Raw genomic sequence first — 17,018 nt, 5'->3', positions numbered from 1 at the left:
CAGGCGCCTGTAATCCCAGCTACTCGGGAGGCTGAGGCAGGAGAATGGCTTGAACGCAGGAGGTGGAAGTTGCAGTGAGCCGAGATCACGCCATTGCACTCCAGCCTGGCCAAAAGAGCGAGATGCCGTCTCAAAAAAAATAAAATAAAATAATAAGGCCGGGCGTGGTGGCTCACACCTGTAATCCCAGCACTTTGGGAGGCTGAGGTGGGCGGATCACGAGGTCAGGAGATCGAGACCATCCTGGCTAACACGGTGAAACCCCGTCTCTACTAAAATTACAAAAAAATTTAGCCGGGCGTGGTGGCGGGCACCTGTCGTCCCAGCAACTGGGGAGACTGAGGCAGGAGAATGGCTTGAACCCGGGAGATGGAGCTTGCAGTGAGCCGAGATCACGCTACTGCACTCCAGCCTGGCCGACAGAGCAAGACTCCCTCTCAAAAAAAAAAAAAAAAAAAAAACTTCTCAGCTTTGGGAAATACTTTATGAGAGAGAGAAATTTATTATCTTTGTTATTTTTGTTAAGTAGATGCTATAAGTTTGTATTTCCTGAGCCCACATTAGTCAATGTAGAGGGACAGCTGAAAATTAAACTTTTGTTGTGGTTAATTAACACAGGAAATTGACTGCATTATAAATCCGTGAAGTGAGACTCACTAATAGTGGATAGGTTCTATACATTGAACATTTCCAGTAATGATTTTGTTAAAACAAGCCAGAGGGAGATTGCACTGGAAGATTTAAGGAATGACAGCCGGGTATTCTGAGCGCTGGCTGTATTTTAGAGTCACTTGCAGAGGTTTAAAAAAACAAAAAACAAATCTGTGCTGCCCTCACCTGCAGATATTCTCAGTCACTGGGTTTTGGATAGAGTGACTCAAAAATCTGTGTTTTAAAAAAGTCTTCCCTGGTGATTTGGATGCTCACCCCAGGTTGAAATTCGCTGTCTTCAATACCATAAATATGTGCCTGCTCAGACAGTCTGGTGATACTTTTACACTGGCAAAATGGAAAACAAACCCTGTCGGAGAAAATCACATTGAACTCTCCTCTGAGGCTAATGTAAACTGTTCTACATCTTGTTTATAACATTTTCCCATATTTGCTTTGCGCCATCAGCATCAAGACCTGGTATGAAGTGAATGCTAATGAAAAATGTGTTCTCCCCATCTCTCACTCCCTCTCCCACTCCCCTCCAACCCCAATTCCACAATTTCTCTCAGGATTACAAGGCAGAGGAAGACCCAGCAAAATTTAAATCTATCAAAACAGGCCGAGGACCCTTGGGCCCCAATTGGAAGGTACCATTCACACCTTCACTGCCAGGGGGCTGGACAGCGTGTGGGTGGGCCGCTCCCTGTGGAGGAGGGGAATGGCTGGGGTGAGCTGGGCACCGCCTGATGTCTGCCCGTTGTTACTTGCCTACCCGTGGGTATGTTTCTAATGCAGCAAGAGCTTGTAAACCAGAAGGACTGCCCATATATGTGTGCATACAAACTGGTGACTGTCAAGTTCAAGTGGTGGGGCCTGCAGAACAAAGTGGAGAACTTTATCCATAAGGTAAGTAGCTCGGCTGAGGCCTTCCCAGTGACTGCGTGTGTGTGCGGTGGGGGGTGTTTGGCCCAGTGAAGAAGATGGCCCAGCCCATGTGGCCTGCATGGCAGGGCTGCCAGCATGAGCATACCTCACAGTTGGCGGCTTCCCTCGCACTTTAGTGTCTTAGGGTTTAATGCTGTCCTTCCAGGGGCACCACATGTGACAGGGAAGGAAACGGAGGCAAAAGAAGGCTACAGGAAGGGACTTGCTATGACTCACCTACAAATAAAACTCAGTCTTTCTTTTCTTGCAACTGAAAGGCAAGAGGTGCTGTGAGCCAGATTGGCCAGTGCCCCGAATGACTCTGCTGGGCAGATCGAAGGAGTTTTATAGCCTTTTAATCCTCCGACGTGTTTGAGCCTCACTTGGGCCATATTTCACAGCTGCTGGCCAGTTTTAATCTGGCATTAGACACCAGAGACAGGAAGAAATGTGGCAGTGGTTTGGGGCCCTTGGCTTGCCTAGGAGTTCATGGGCTGCTGTCTTGCTAGTGCTTTGGGCAGAGGGCCTAGTGTGAGGTAGGCATCCTTGTTTCTTGGGGGCTCCCTCCTATGTGAAGCCATACTGTTAAACACGTGAAGGCAAAGGTCATTGACCCACGGCTGGTCCAGATAACCAGCCAGGCATTACTCCTCCTCCTGTCCCCCGTCCCCAGTCTAGTGTGGGTATTCATGTGGAGTGCTTGGAGAGAAGGGCTGTGGTAGCAGCCTTTGCCTTCCGCGTTCTAACATGGTTCCCTCCTTTCTATAGCAAGAGAGGCGTCTGTTTACAAACTTCCACAGGCAGCTGTTCTGTTGGCTCGATAAGTGGGTTGACCTGACCATGGACGACATTCGAAGGATGGAAGAAGAGACAAAGAGACAGCTGGATGAAGTAAGTGGGGGCTCTGGGGGCTCTCAATTAGATAAACACACGAAGATTAAGGAGACTGTTTTGCTGGGGCACTTCACCGAGAGCACCATCCTGTAGTTCTGGGAACACGTCAGTGTCTGCTACGGGGAAGGTATCCTGGGCAATACGTGGGCACTATACGGAAGAAAACAGCCTGTGCTCTTGAATTGACAGTTGAGTTGAAGTCTTGGCATATCCACAGAGACAAATATGGCAGTATGTGCCGAATGCCAAGTGGGTAATACAGCTGCTACAGCGATGCTTCAGATGAAGGCCTGGTGGGAAAGAGCGTGCGGGGCTGCAGAGCTGGAGGTGACCCTGGGAGGAGGCAGGCTGGGCTGACCCGTGAATACCATGCACATTACCCACAGAGGACAGTCACAGCGCACGCAGGAGCTGACAGCTGGCAGCTGTCTACGGTCGTTTTGAGTTATCAGAGTTGGGAGCTTTTGCTTTTCTTTTTTTGGCCTTGGCGTGGATCGCAGAAGGAGGGTTCCCTGTTCCTTAGGAGCCTAAAGACCCAGCACTTCTCATGCCTCATTTGGAGATGCTGATGCTTCCCTGAGAGGCCCACTCAGAGGAGATTGTCAGTCAGTAACATTCAAGCACTCACTGTGTGCCGTGTACCATTGTGAGGGCCTTTACGTACACCGTCCTGCAGTCTTCACGATACCCCGTGAGGAGGCGCTGCTGCTCTCCCCACCCTCAGATGAGGAAGTGGAGGCTCTGAGAGCTCAGTGCTGCGGTGCCCTGGGTCACACTGTCTTGCAGGTGACATGGTCAGAGTAAGAGCCCAGGACTCTGGCCCTGGAACCACAGCTCTTAATCACTCCCCTGTACTCCTCCCTCTAAATGCAATTTTGGGCCCTCCTGCCATCTTGGAGCTACAAATATGATAAGGCAGGAAGCTCCGTTTCATAAGAACTGCCATCACTTCTCCCTCCTTACCCCAGGTGGGGTTGGCATGGAGTTTGGGTATCCAGTAGAGGCACTGCTTTGCAACAGCCCACCCAGCTGTCCTGCAGGGCCTCAGATGAGAGCCAGGCTTGGGCGCCCATGCTACCCGTGCTGCACGGACGCTGTCTGCCTCACCGTGCTGGTCTAGGGCGAAAACTGGGTCCAGAAGTTCTTCCTCTGGAACCTCGCAGGGAACTGTTTTTACCATCCAGAATGACACTTTTCCTGGGCTGACTCACTGGTAAGTGGTGCACTGAGTTGGTTCCTCTTGAAGGCAAATGTTTTGGTTATTCATTTAGCTACATTTAAGCAGGGAAGTGGCAGGATTTCATTGGGGCACAGTCCCTGATTCTTTTGCTAAGGATCTTTAGGAAGGGGTAGACCTCAGTGTCCAGGGGTCTGGTGATTCTGACTGTGTAAGAGAAGCCTGAGGCTTTTGGTGACCCTAGTCCTGACAAAAAGAAAGGGAAAATGTTAACAAATGAAGAAACATGGAGACTTTCATTGGGGTTTTAGCCTGGAGCTTCAGCCATCCACTGCCTGACAAAGGCCAGCATGACGCATGTTGGCGTTCATGGAAGTATTTGCTGTCCACCTTTCATTCCTTCGGGTACAATTCAAATTCTTGGAGCTAGAACTCTCCAGAGGATCTACTGGATCTGCTTTCTTCACATCAAAACTTTGAGAGCCCTCAGTGTTAGAGAGTTATTTTTTAATCTCTCCCCCTTTTGAAAATCTTTCTCGACCAGGCGCGGTGGCTCACACCTGTAATCCCAGCACTTTGGGAGGCTAAGTTGGGCAGATCACGAGGTCAGTAGTCTGAGACCAACTTGGCCAACATGGTGAAACCCTGTCTCTACTAAAAATACAAAAAATTGGCCAGGCGTGGTGGCGGACGCCTGTAATCCCAGCTGCTCGGGAGGCTGAGGCAGGAGAATCGCTTGAACCCAGGAGGCAGAGGTTGCAGTGAGCCGAGATCACTCCATTGCACTCCAGCCTGGGCGACAGAGCAAGACTCCATCTGGAGGAAAAAAAGAAAAGAAAATCTTTCCCATTCCATGGAGAATCATACCAAAAGCTTAGGTGATCACTGTCCTCCAGGATAACTGCAAATAGAAGAAACTTTCTTTGGGATTAGAATTTTAAAACTCATCTGCAGTGGGAGAGAAAGCAAGTCCACCTCATTGTGGTACATGTGTGGCCTCTTCAGCAACTGTGCAGGACCTTTGTGTGCTGACTATGCTTGGTGTGGCTTGCCTTTTTATTTTTTTGTCTATCTAAAAATATATGTTTCATCAAAGTTATGTTTTGTAGTTTTAAAACTCAGCATCCCAGGATTATGAGTCCCACCCCTCAGAAGCAGCCCCTTGTAATTCCGATGGTTGTTTCTTTTGTTAATTACTTCCATACTTTCAAATAATCTATGCTGATGGTCTTAGTAGTTCTTTTTTTTTTTAAGAGGTGAGGTTGTGTTCTGTCACCCAAGCTGGAGTGCTTGGCGTCGTGCAGTGGCATGATCATAGCTCACTGCAGCCTCAAACTCCCAGGCTCAAAATCCTTTTAATTTTTTTTTTTTTTTGAGACAGGGTCTCACTCTGTTGCCCAGGCTGGAGTGCAGTGGTGCGATCTTGGCTCACTGCAAGCTCTGCCTCCCTGGTTCACGCCATTCTCCTGCCTCAGCCTCCCCAGTAGCTGGGACTACAGGCGCTCGCCTGTACTCGGTAGTTACAATGGGGGAACCTCTACCTCAGGGTACTCGGTAGTTACAGTGGGGGGCGGGAACCTCTACCTCAGGGTACTCGGTAGTTACATTTGGGGGGAACCTCTACCTCAGGGTACTCGGTAGTTACAGTGGGGGGAACCTCTACCTCAGGGTACTCGGTAGTTACAGTGGGGGAACCTCTACCTCAGGGTACTCGGTAGTTACAGTGGGGGAACCTCTACCTCAGGGTACTCGGTAGTTACAGTGGGGGAACCTCTACCTCAGGGTACTCGGTAGTTACATTGGGGGGAACCTCTACCTCAGGGTACTCGGTAGTTACAGTGGGGGGAACCTCTACCTCAGGGTACTCGGTAGTTACAGTGGGGGAACCTCTACCTCAGGGTACTCGGTAGTTACAGTGGGGGAACCTCTACCTCAGGGTACTCGGTAGTTACATTGGGGGGAACCTCTACCTCAGGGTACTCGGTAGTTACAGTGGGGGGAACCTCTACCTCAGGGTACTCGGTAGTTACATTTGGGGGGAATCTCTACCTCAGGGTACTCGGTAGTTACAGTGGGGGGCGGGAACCTCTACCTCAGGGTACTCGGTAGTTACATTGGGGGGAACCTCTACCTCAGGGTACTCGGTAGTTACAGTGGGGGGAACCTCTACCTCAGGGTACTCGGTAGTTACATTTGGGGGGAATCTCTACCTCAGGGTACTCGGTAGTTACAGTGGGGGAACCTCTACCTCAGGGTACTCGGTAGTTACATTTGGGGGGAACCTCTACCTCAGGGTACTCGGTAGTTACAGTGGGGGAACCTCTACCTCAGGGTACTCGGTAGTTACAGTGGGGGAACCTCTACCTCAGGGTACTCGGTAGTTACAGTGGGGGAACCTCTACCTCAGGGTACTCGGTAGTTACATTGGGGGGAACCTCTACCTCAGGGTACTCGGTAGTTACAGTGGGGGGAACCTCTACCTCAGGGTACTCGGTAGTTACATTGGGGGGAACCTCTACCTCAGGGTACTCGGTAGTTACAGTGGGGGGAACCTCTACCTCAGGGTACTCGGTAGTTACATTTGGGGGGAATCTCTACCTCAGGGTACTCGGTAGTTACAGTGGGGGAACCTCTACCTCAGGGTACTCGGTAGTTACATTTGGGGGGAACCTCTACCTCAGGGTACTCGGTAGTTACAGTGGGGGAACCTCTACCTCAGGGTACTCGGTAGTTACAGTGGGGGAACCTCTACCTCAGGGTACTCGGTAGTTACAGTGGGGGAACCTCTACCTCAGGGTACTCGGTAGTTACATTGGGGGGAACCTCTGCCTCAGGGTACTCGGTAGTTACAGTGGGGGGCGGGAACCTCTACCTCAGGGTACTCGGTAGTTACATTGGGGGGAACCTCTACCTCAGGGTACTCGGTAGTTACAGTGGGGGAACCTCTACCTCAGGGTACTCGGTAGTTACATTGGGGGGAACCTCTACCTCAGGGTACTCGGTAGTTACAGTGGGGGAACCTCTACCTCAGGGTACTCGGTAGTTACATTGGGGGGAACCTCTACCTCAGGGTACTCGGTAGTTACAGTGGGGGAACCTCTACCTCAGGGTACTCGGTAGTTACATTGGGGGGAACCTCTACCTCAGGGTACTCGGTAGTTACAGTGGGGGAACCTCTGCCTCAGGGTACTCGGTAGTTACAGTGGGGGGCGGGAACCTCTACCTCAGGGTACTCGGTAGTTACATTGGGGGGAACCTCTACCTCAGGACACTCGGTAGTTACATTGGGGGGAACCTCTACCTCAGGGTACTCGGTAGTTACATTGGGGGGAACCTCTACCTCAGGGTACTCGGTAGTTACATTGGGGGGAACCTCTACCTCAGGGTACTCGGTAGTTACAGTGGGGGAACCTCTACCTCAGGGTACTCGGTAGTTACATTGGGGGGAACCTCTACCTCAGGGTACTCGGTAGTTACAGTGGGGGGAACCTCTACCTCAGGGTACTCGGTAGTTACAGTGGGGGAACCTCTACCTCAGGGTACTCGGTAGTTACAGTGGGGGAACCTCTACCTCAGGGTACTCGGTAGTTACATTGGGGGGAACCTCTACCTCAGGGTACTCGGTAGTTACAGTGGGGGGAACCTCTACCTCAGGGTACTCGGTAGTTACATTGGGGGGAACCTCTACCTCAGGGTACTCGGTAGTTACAGTGGGGGGAACCTCTACCTCAGGGTACTCGGTAGTTACATTTGGGGGGAATCTCTACCTCAGGGTACTCGGTAGTTACAGTGGGGGAACCTCTACCTCAGGGTACTCGGTAGTTACATTTGGGGGGAACCTCTACCTCAGGGTACTCGGTAGTTACAGTGGGGGAACCTCTACCTCAGGGTACTCGGTAGTTACAGTGGGGGAACCTCTACCTCAGGGTACTCGGTAGTTACAGTGGGGGAACCTCTACCTCAGGGTACTCGGTAGTTACATTGGGGGGAACCTCTGCCTCAGGGTACTCGGTAGTTACAGTGGGGGGCGGGAACCTCTACCTCAGGGTACTCGGTAGTTACATTGGGGGGAACCTCTACCTCAGGGTACTCGGTAGTTACAGTGGGGGAACCTCTACCTCAGGGTACTCGGTAGTTACATTGGGGGGAACCTCTACCTCAGGGTACTCGGTAGTTACAGTGGGGGAACCTCTACCTCAGGGTACTCGGTAGTTACATTGGGGGGAACCTCTACCTCAGGGTACTCGGTAGTTACATTGGGGGGAACCTCTACCTCAGGGTACTCGGTAGTTACATTGGGGGGAACCTCTACCTCAGGGTACTCGGTAGTTACAGTGGGGGAACCTCTACCTCAGGGTACTCGGTAGTTACATTGGGGGGAACCTCTACCTCAGGGTACTCGGTAGTTACAGTGGGGGAACCTCTACCTCAGGGTACTCGGTAGTTACATTGGGGGGAACCTCTACCTCAGGGTACTCGGTAGTTACAGTGGGGGAACCTCTGCCTCAGGGTACTCGGTAGTTACAGTGGGGGGCGGGAACCTCTACCTCAGGGTACTCGGTAGTTACATTGGGGGGAACCTCTACCTCAGGACACTCGGTAGTTACATTGGGGGGAACCTCTACCTCAGGGTACTCGGTAGTTACATTGGGGGGAACCTCTACCTCAGGGTACTCGGTAGTTACATTGGGGGGAACCTCTACCTCAGGGTACTCGGTAGTTACAGTGGGGGAACCTCTACCTCAGGGTACTCGGTAGTTACATTGGGGGGAACCTCTACCTCAGGGTACTCGGTAGTTACAGTGGGGGAACCTCTACCTCAGGACTTCGAGTCTTTTTTTCACAGAGGCTTCTCACTTTCCCTAGAGAGGGCTCCCCCGTCTCTTGCTGTGGGAGACAGGCAGGCAGCCAGCATTCTGGAGGCCACACTGAGGAAGGGTCCCAGTGGGCTCATTGTGCCATTGGTTGGCTTTAACTTTAATCCCATTATATTCTGCCTCTTGTCCACCTTCCCCCTAGCAGCACCTGGGGTCCTGAGGTCAGGGTTCCCTCAGCGCTTCAGAGAGTGAACCTCCTGGCTTTTGCTGTGAAGGGAAGCAGGGTGGTTGCTTGACTTCCAGAGCAGGAGAAGGGAACACCAGGTCCTAACCGTTCTCCATCTGGACTTTCAAAAAGTCACCAGTTTTGAGCCATACCTGGTACTCCCATCTGCAACAGGACCTGGTGCTTCCAGTTCCTGAGCCTTTGCAGAACCTGCAGCTCCTTCTCAGCTCCCCACCCTCCAGGCACTTAGGTTCAGCTTCTGCTGCTCTGCAAATTAGCTACTGACTCTTCTGTCCTTTTTCCATCTCCCAAAAGGTTGTTAACTGGCTCTTACCTGCTGTGGTGTCCTCTGTTCTTGTTGTCTTCATAGTTTTTATCTTTTTAAATTCCTTTACTGTCATGTCGTAGGGTTTGGGGGAGGAATAAAGATAGATGCCGTGATTAACTGCACATTTGCAATAGGAATTATGACTGTTAGTCTCTAAGCCAATGCATAGTCGTCTAGTGCAGGCAGACTTTGTCTGTGAGTGATGAAGCATCACTGTAAGGCCACAGTCATCACTGCTGTAACTCTAGTCCCTATCCGGGTGGACCCACCATTCTTGAATGAGGCTTGAAAATTTGGGAAGCAAGGGATCGAGAGATTAGTTCTTTGCCCTAAAAAGAAAAAATTTCTGGAAATATGTGCCTGTAGGAAAGCAGTTTCTCTCTCTCTCTCTCTCTCTTTCTCCCCAACTTGCCTTTTTTCCCCCTTTCCCAAGCTCTTACTCTCTTAAGAGGCCCATAATCTGAAAAATGGAAGGAGGGATCTTCAAGGTCATTTGGTCCAATTATATATTCAGTGCTTGAGTCCTCTCTGCAGCTTCCCTACCAGCCTATGCTTGATTACTGCCTGTAATGGGGAACTCACTGTCTCCCCAATAGGAGTAATAAAAATTTAGTAATTTTTATTTAGTAGTAATAAAAATATTTGTATTATTAATAGAAGCTAACATTTATTGAGGACTTCCTGTGTGCCTATCACGTATGCTAAGAGTTTCACATGTATTACATCACCCAGTTTTCATGGCAACCTGTAACACAGGTATTAGTTTCATTTTATAGATAAAGAAACTGTGGCTCACAGAAGTTAAGGACATTTTATAATTCACTGAACAAGTACCTCTTGGGCCTTTGGCCATTAACGCTTTAGATAATGAGATTCAGAAAAGAGAATTCACTTAAAAAATTTTAAGAAAACTTGTTTTCTTTTTTTTTTCTTTTGAAACGGAGTCTCGCTCTGTCACCCAGGCTGGAGTACAGTGGTGCGATCTTGGCTCACTGCAACCTCCAACTCCCCTATTCAAGCAATTCTCATGTCACAGCCTCCTGAGTAGCTGGGACTACAGGTGCACGCCACCACGCCTGGCTAATTTTTGTATTTTTAGTAGAGACAGCGTTTCCCCGTGTTGCCTGGGCTGGTCTGGAACTCCTGAGCTCAGGTGACCCACCCGCCTCAGCCTCCCAAGGTGCTAGGATTACAGTTGTGAGCCACTGTGCCCAGCCAAGAATCTAAAATTTTATTTTTTTTTTGAGACAGAACCTTGCTGTGTCACCCAGACTGGAGTGGAGTGGCGCCAGGCTGGAGTGCACGGGCACAATCTCGGCCCACAGCAACCACCACTTCCCAGGTTCTAGCAATTCTCCTGCCTCAGCCTCCCAAGTAGCTGGGACTACAGGCGCCCGCCACTACACGCCACTAATTTTCTATTTTTAGTAGAGAAGGGGTTTCACCATGTTGGCCAGACTAATCTCGAACTCCTGAGCTCAGGCAATGCACATGCCTCGGCCTCCCAAAGTGCTAGGATTACAGGCATGAGCCACCGCGCCCAGCCTCTAAAACTTTCATAGGAGCTGCAGAGGCTGCAGGATCCCTATATGTGAAGGATGACACCGCCCTCATGGAGTCTCTCTCTCTCTTTTTTTTTTTTTTTTCTTTTTTTGAGACGGAGTCTTGCTCTGTTGTCCAGGCTGGAGTGCAGTGAGTGGCGCAATCTCGGCTCACTACAACCTCTGCCTCCCGGGTTCACACCATTCTCCTGCCTCAGCCTCCCAAGTAGCTGGGATTACAGGTGCACGCCACAACACCCAGCTAATTTTTGTATTTTTAGTAGAGATGGGGTTTCACCATGTTGGCCAGGATGGTCTCGAACTCCTGACCTCAGGTGATCCGCCTGCCTCAGCCTCCCAAAGTGTTGGGATTACAGGCGTGAGCCACCATGCCCAGCCACTCAGGGAGTCTTAATTCCCTCCACCCTGCTGGCAGTGATTGCAAACCATCTGGAACATCAGCCAACATCCCCAATTATGGAAGTAGCTTTGTTTTCTTTTCTTTTTTTTTTTTCTTTTTAAGAGAGACAGTCTCGCTCTGTGGTCTAGGCTGGAGTGCAGTGCTGTGACCATAGCTCACTGCAGCCTTCAACTTCTGGGCTCAAGTGATCCTCCTGTGTTAAGCTCCTAAGTAGCTAGGACTTCAGGTCCCACCACTACACCTGACTAATTTTTTTAGAGACAAGATCTCAATATGTTGCTCAGGCTGGTCTTGAATTACTGGTCTCAAGTGATCCTCCCACCTTGGTTTCCCAAAGTGTTGGGATTACCATCATGAGCCACTATACCTGTCCCTGTTTTCTTTTTAAATACAGTTTACGGCATGGTGGCTCAAAAGCCTGTAATCCTAGCACTTTGGGAGGCTAAGGCGGGCTGATCACCTGAGGTCAGGAGTTCAAGACCAGCCTGGCCAACATGGAGAAACCCCGTCTCTACTAAAAATACAAAAATCAGCCAGGTGTGGTGGTGCGCACCTGTAATCACAGCTACTTGGGAGGCTGAGACAGCAGAATCGCTTGAACCTAGGAGGCAGAAATTGTAGTGAGCTGAGACCACGCCGCTGCACTCCAGCCTGGGTGACAGAACAAGACAGGGTCTCACACTGTTGCCTAGGCTGGAGTATGGCAGCCTGAAACGCTTGGATTCAACTGATCCACCCACCTCAGCCTCCCAAGTAGCTGGGACTACAGGCACAGGCCACCACGCCTACCTAATTTTTAAAATTTTTTTAATTTTTGTAGAGACAGGATCTTGCTATGTTGTCCAGGCTGGTCTCAAACTCCTAGCCACAAGTGATCCTTCCACCTCAGCCTCCCAAAGTGTTGGGATTGTAGGCGTGGGCCAACACACCCAGCCAGCTTCATTTCTGCACCGAACCTTTTATTTTGAAATGATTGAAAGATTCACTTGCAGTTATAAAAAATAATGTGGAAAGATCTATGTACCCTTTACCCAGTTTTTGCCAGTGGTAACATCTTGCAAAACTGTAGTACAATGTAATAACTCAGATATTAACATTGACACTTTACTATTTTTTTAGATCAAAGGCGTATTTCATACTTAATGGTCAAAATGATTTTCAAAAGATAGAAAAAAAATTTAAAAATAGAAGTCCAAATAACTAATAGATGAATACATAAATAAAAGTCTCTTTGTTTCAGCCCCTGGCCTCATTCCCTAGAGGAAACCACTGTTAAAAACAAAAACAAACCAGGGCTGGGCACGGTGGCTAACACCTGTAATCCCAGCACTTTGGGAGGCCAAGGCGGGTGGATCACCTGAGCTTGGGAGTTTGAGACAGCCTGAGCAACATGGAGAAACCCCGTCTACTAAAAATACAAAAAATTAGCCAGGCGTGGTGGTGCACGCCTGCAATCCCAGCTACTTGGGAGGCTGAGGCAGGAGAATCACTTGAACCCAGGAGGCAGAGATTGCGGTGAGCCGAGATCGCACCATTGTACTCCAGCCTGGGCAACAGAGCGAAACTCTGTCTCAAAACAAACCAACCAATCAGGATTGAAGTTTCTATTTTCCTGTTTTCACATACACATTTTCTTCAGCCATATTATATGTGTATATATAGCCTACATTGGCTAAATCTGAGGAACACCACAAACATCAGATAAATCTCTCATGTCATATAGGCCCCAGGAAACAGGAAATAAGCATTCTTAGATCATTGTAAGACTGAAGTAATGGGCTGGGCGCGGTGGCTCACACCTATAATCCCAGCACTTTGGGAGGCTGAGGCAGGTGGATCATCTGAGGTCAGGAGTTCGAGACCAGCCTAGCCAAGATGGTGAAACCCCATCTACTAAAAATACAAAAATTAGCTGGATGTGGTGGCGTGCATCTCTAATCCCAGCTACTTGGGAGGCTGAGACAGGAGAATCACTTGAACCCGGGAGGCGGAGGTTGCAGTGAGCCAACATCATGCCACTGCATTCTAGCCTGGGTGACAGAGTAAGACTCCGTCTCAAAAAACAAACAAAAAAAGATTGAAGTAATGAATTTTATTTCAGTGGTACCCTCTGTGGAGAATCTTGTTTCTGACAGTAGGGGAAGCTATCATGTTCCTGGTAGGAGGTTGCATCTTATTTCAAGCAGTGGGAAAATAGGACCTGGCTTTGCATTAGTAACTGAAGCAAGGTGGTGAACTCTCAGCATGTGTAAGGATCTAGTTGAGGAGCTTTGCTCCCATGATGTTAAATTCTCTGATTATTGAAAACTTTTGTAAATGGTCATTAGTGAGCAAATTGTCTTTTTTTTAAATTCTATTATGAAAGAGTTTTAAACTTACAGAAAATAGGCAAGAAGAGTACCAAGAACTCCTGTACACTCCTTTGTTCAGAGACTATTCCTTTAGAGCAAAGGCTACAGCCCAGGATCACGCGCTTCACCCCATTCTTCACAGCTCTTGTTTCTGTCCATCTGGTGCCGCTCCTCAGTTTTCCTGAACTTCCGCGATTTTGGCGTTTGTGGAGGTTATAGGCTGATCATTTTGTAGAATGTCTTTCAATGTGGATTTGTTGATGTTTTGCACAATTAGACCCCATCTGTGTGTTTGAAGCCTGAATGTCACAGACTCTGTTCTTTTTATCCTATTCTGTGTCTTTCTGTCCAGTTACTAGTGAGGTTACTGCTGTCCCCTTGAAGCACAAGGTGTTCCGGGTTTGTCTTGTTTTTTCATGACCCTGTAACTGGCCACATCTTCAAGGAGCACTGCTTCCGTATAGTGAAGAGGGGTGTTTGGAAATGAGATCTGGGTGCTGGGTGTGCCTATTTCCACTAGGGTATTGCAGCTACCAGACCTTCTCATAGGATAGAGCTAGGGGACTTGTACATCTGTAGTTATTTCTGTATCTGCGTCATATATCATGTTCACACAAATGCATCTAATTCCAATCTAACATCACAGAGTTGTCTTTTAAAAATATGACAAGCTGGCCATGCGTGGTGGCTCACGCCTATCATCCCAGCACTTTGGGAGGCCAAGGCAGGCAGATCACCTGAGGTTGGGAGTTCAGGACCAGCCTGGCCAACATGGAGAAACCTCATCTCTACTAAAAATAGAAAATTAGCCAGGCGTGGTGGCACATGCCTGTAATCCCAGCTACTCGGGAGTTTGAGGCAGAAGAATCACCTGAACCCAGGAGGTGGAGGGTGCAGTGAGCCTAGATTGCGCCACTGCACTCTAGCCTGGGCGACAGAGCAACAGAGCGAGACTCTGTCTCAAAAAAAATGTATAATTTTTTATTATATAACATAAATAACATTTGGAACAGCGTCTCCAATAATTTTTTATCTCTACAAAAGGCCCCAAATACTGAGTGCATACTCCATGTCAAGCACTCTGCCATGCTAAGTACATGAAATCTCTTTTTTTTTTTTTTTTTTCTTTCTCTTTTTTGAGATGGAGTCTGGCCCTGTCGCCCAGGCTGGAGTGCAGTGGTGCGATCTTGGCTCACTGCAACCTCCGCCTCCCAGGTTCAAATGATTCTCCTGCCTCAGCGTCCCAAGTAGCTGGGATTACAGGCGCCTGCCACAATGCCCAGATAATATTTTTTGTATTTTTAGTAGAGACGGGGTTTCACCATGCTGGCCAGGCTGGTCTTGAACTCCTGACCGCACATCTTAAATCTTCATCACAATCCCATGTACTGTTATCTCTATTTTATTATTATAGAAATTGGGGCTTAGGCCAGACACAGTGGCTCAAACCTGTAATCCAAGCACTTTGGGAGGCTGAAGTGGGTGGATTGCTTGAGTCCAGGAGTGTGAGACCAGCCTGGGCAACATGGTGAAACCCTCTCTCTACAAAAAATACAAAAATTAGCCTGGCATGGTGATCGCACCACTGCACTCCAGCCTGAGTGACACAGTGAGACCCTGTCTCAAAAAAAAAAAAAAAAGGCCGGGTGCGGTGGCTCATGCCTGTAATCCCAGCACTTTGGGAGGCCGAGGCGGGCGGATCGTGAGGTCAGGAGATCAAGACCATCCTGGCTAACATGGTGAAACCCCGTCTCTACTAAAAATACAAAAAATTAGCCGGGCGTGTTGGCGGACACCTATAGTCTCAGCTACTCGGGAGGCTGAGGCAGGAGAATGGCGTGAACCTGGGAGGTGGAGCTTGCAGTGAGCCAAGATCGTGCCACTGCACTCCAGCCTGGGCGACTGAGCGAGACTCCGTCTCAAAAAAAAAAAAAAGAAAAGAAAAAAACTGAGGCTTAGAGAGCATTGCAGTAACTTACTCAAGGTCATTCAATTAGTGATGGAGTCAGAATACAATCCAGGCCAGGCACAGTGGCTCATGTCTGTAATCCCAGCACTTTGGGAGTCCATGGTGGGAGGACTACTTAAGTCCAGGGGTTCGAGACCAGCCTGGGCAATACAATGAGACCCTGTCCCCACACACACCAAAAAAATAAAAAAATCAGCCAGGCGGCTGGGTGCAGTGGCTCACACCTGTAATCTCAGCACTTTGGGAGGCCAAGGCAGGCAGATCATGAGGTTAAGAGATTGAGATCATCCTGACCAACATGGTGAAACCCTGTCCCTAATAAAATACAAAGAAAAATTAGCCAGGCATGGTGGCGTGTGCCTATAATCCCAGCTACTGGGGAGGCTGAGGCAGGGGAATTGCTTGAACCCGGGAGGCAGAGATTGCAGTGAGCCGAGATCACACCACTGCCATCCAGCCTGGCGACAGAGTGAGACTGTGTCTCAAAAAAAAAAAAAAAAAGAAAAAGAAAAAAAAGCCAGGCATGGTGGCACATGCCTCTAGTCCCAGCTTCTTGGGATGCTGAGGCAGGAGGATCACTTGAGCCAGGGGGTCGAGGCTGTAGTGAGCCATGATTGCGCCACTGCACTCCATCCTGGGCAACAGAGCCAGACCCTGTCTCAAACAAAACAGAATACAGTCTAGGGAGTTTGATTCTAGGAGCTATGCTCTTAGGTGCTCAAAATTTGTTGAACATTATAAAGAACAAAAGTTGAGCAGAAAACTAATGGATAGTGAAGAAATACTTATTGACATTCTTCACATAGGATAGAGTTTTCAAATCAGAACTGATTTTAGAGAGATGACATCTACAGCTTCCCCAGTAAGTGATGTCTGCTACTGCCTGGAAGGTGCCCGTGACAGGGACCACTTGGTGCTTCCACAGAAGCCCCCATCCTGTTTTCCAGCAGCCTCGCATGTCTGTGGATCTGAGACCTGCCCCTGCACTTTCCACCTCTGCATCCTTGTGCCTAGTTCTGACACCACATTGTGCCCACCTTTAAACAGGTCAGGAAAGGGAAGTTCTGTTCCTCTGCCAGGAACTCCTCTCCCGGAGAGCCACAGGATTTTCTCCCTCATTTCTTTCAGGTTTCATCTCAAACTTCACTTACAAGCTTCTGTAACTACCTAAAATAGCACTTACCCACAGTCATTCTCTATCCGAGCAGCCCACAGTCCTAGCTGACATAGATGAATGTTTGTTCTCTGCCCACCCTGCCCCAGAATATAAGCTCCTTGAGGAGAGAACTGGTCTGTTTAGTTCACAGCTAAATATCCCCAGCCCTCTGGAAGTTCCTAGCGCTAAAGAGATGCCTCACTGAGGCCGGGCGCGGTGGCTCACGCCTGTAATCCAAGCACTTCAGGAGGCCAAGGCAGGCAGATCACCTGAGGTCAGGAGTTCAAGGTCAGCCTGGCCAACATAGTGAAACCCCATCTCCCCTAAAAATACAAAAATTAGCTGGACGTGATGGTGCATACCTGCAATCCCAGCTACTCGGGAGGCTGAGGCAGGATAATCGCTTGAATCCAGAAGGCAGAGGTTGCAGTGAGCCAACATTGCGCCACTGCACTCCAGCCTGGGCGACAGAGCAAGACTCCTCACACACACAAAAAAGATGTTTCGTTAAGTATTTGTTGAATGAATAAATGAATGAAACAGGGGCCAAGTGTGGTGGC

General features: G+C 49.1%; 1 protein-coding gene across 1 annotated transcript in view; it reads left to right on the top strand.

Annotated features, from left to right (window-relative positions):
* PITPNA (phosphatidylinositol transfer protein alpha) overlaps nt 1-4,719 on the top strand; it is a 31,767-nt gene extending 27,048 nt beyond the window's left edge. Inside the window, exons 8-10 of the mRNA XM_054459732.2 lie at nt 1,224-1,301; nt 1,450-1,560; nt 2,347-4,719. Of these exons, the coding sequence (XP_054315707.2) occupies nt 1,224-1,301; nt 1,450-1,560; nt 2,347-2,565 (408 nt within the window). The 3' untranslated portion in view covers nt 2,566-4,719. The remainder of the gene's footprint in view (nt 1-1,223; nt 1,302-1,449; nt 1,561-2,346) is intronic.
* The last annotated feature ends 12,299 nt before the right edge of the window (nt 4,720-17,018 follow it).

This window comes from Pongo pygmaeus, chromosome 19 (assembly GCF_028885625.2).
Source record: "Pongo pygmaeus isolate AG05252 chromosome 19, NHGRI_mPonPyg2-v2.0_pri, whole genome shotgun sequence".
Lineage (NCBI taxonomy): Eukaryota > Metazoa > Chordata > Mammalia > Primates > Hominidae > Pongo > Pongo pygmaeus.
Note: the sequence above shows the minus strand (reverse complement) of the source record. Positions and strands in the feature narration are given on the sequence as shown.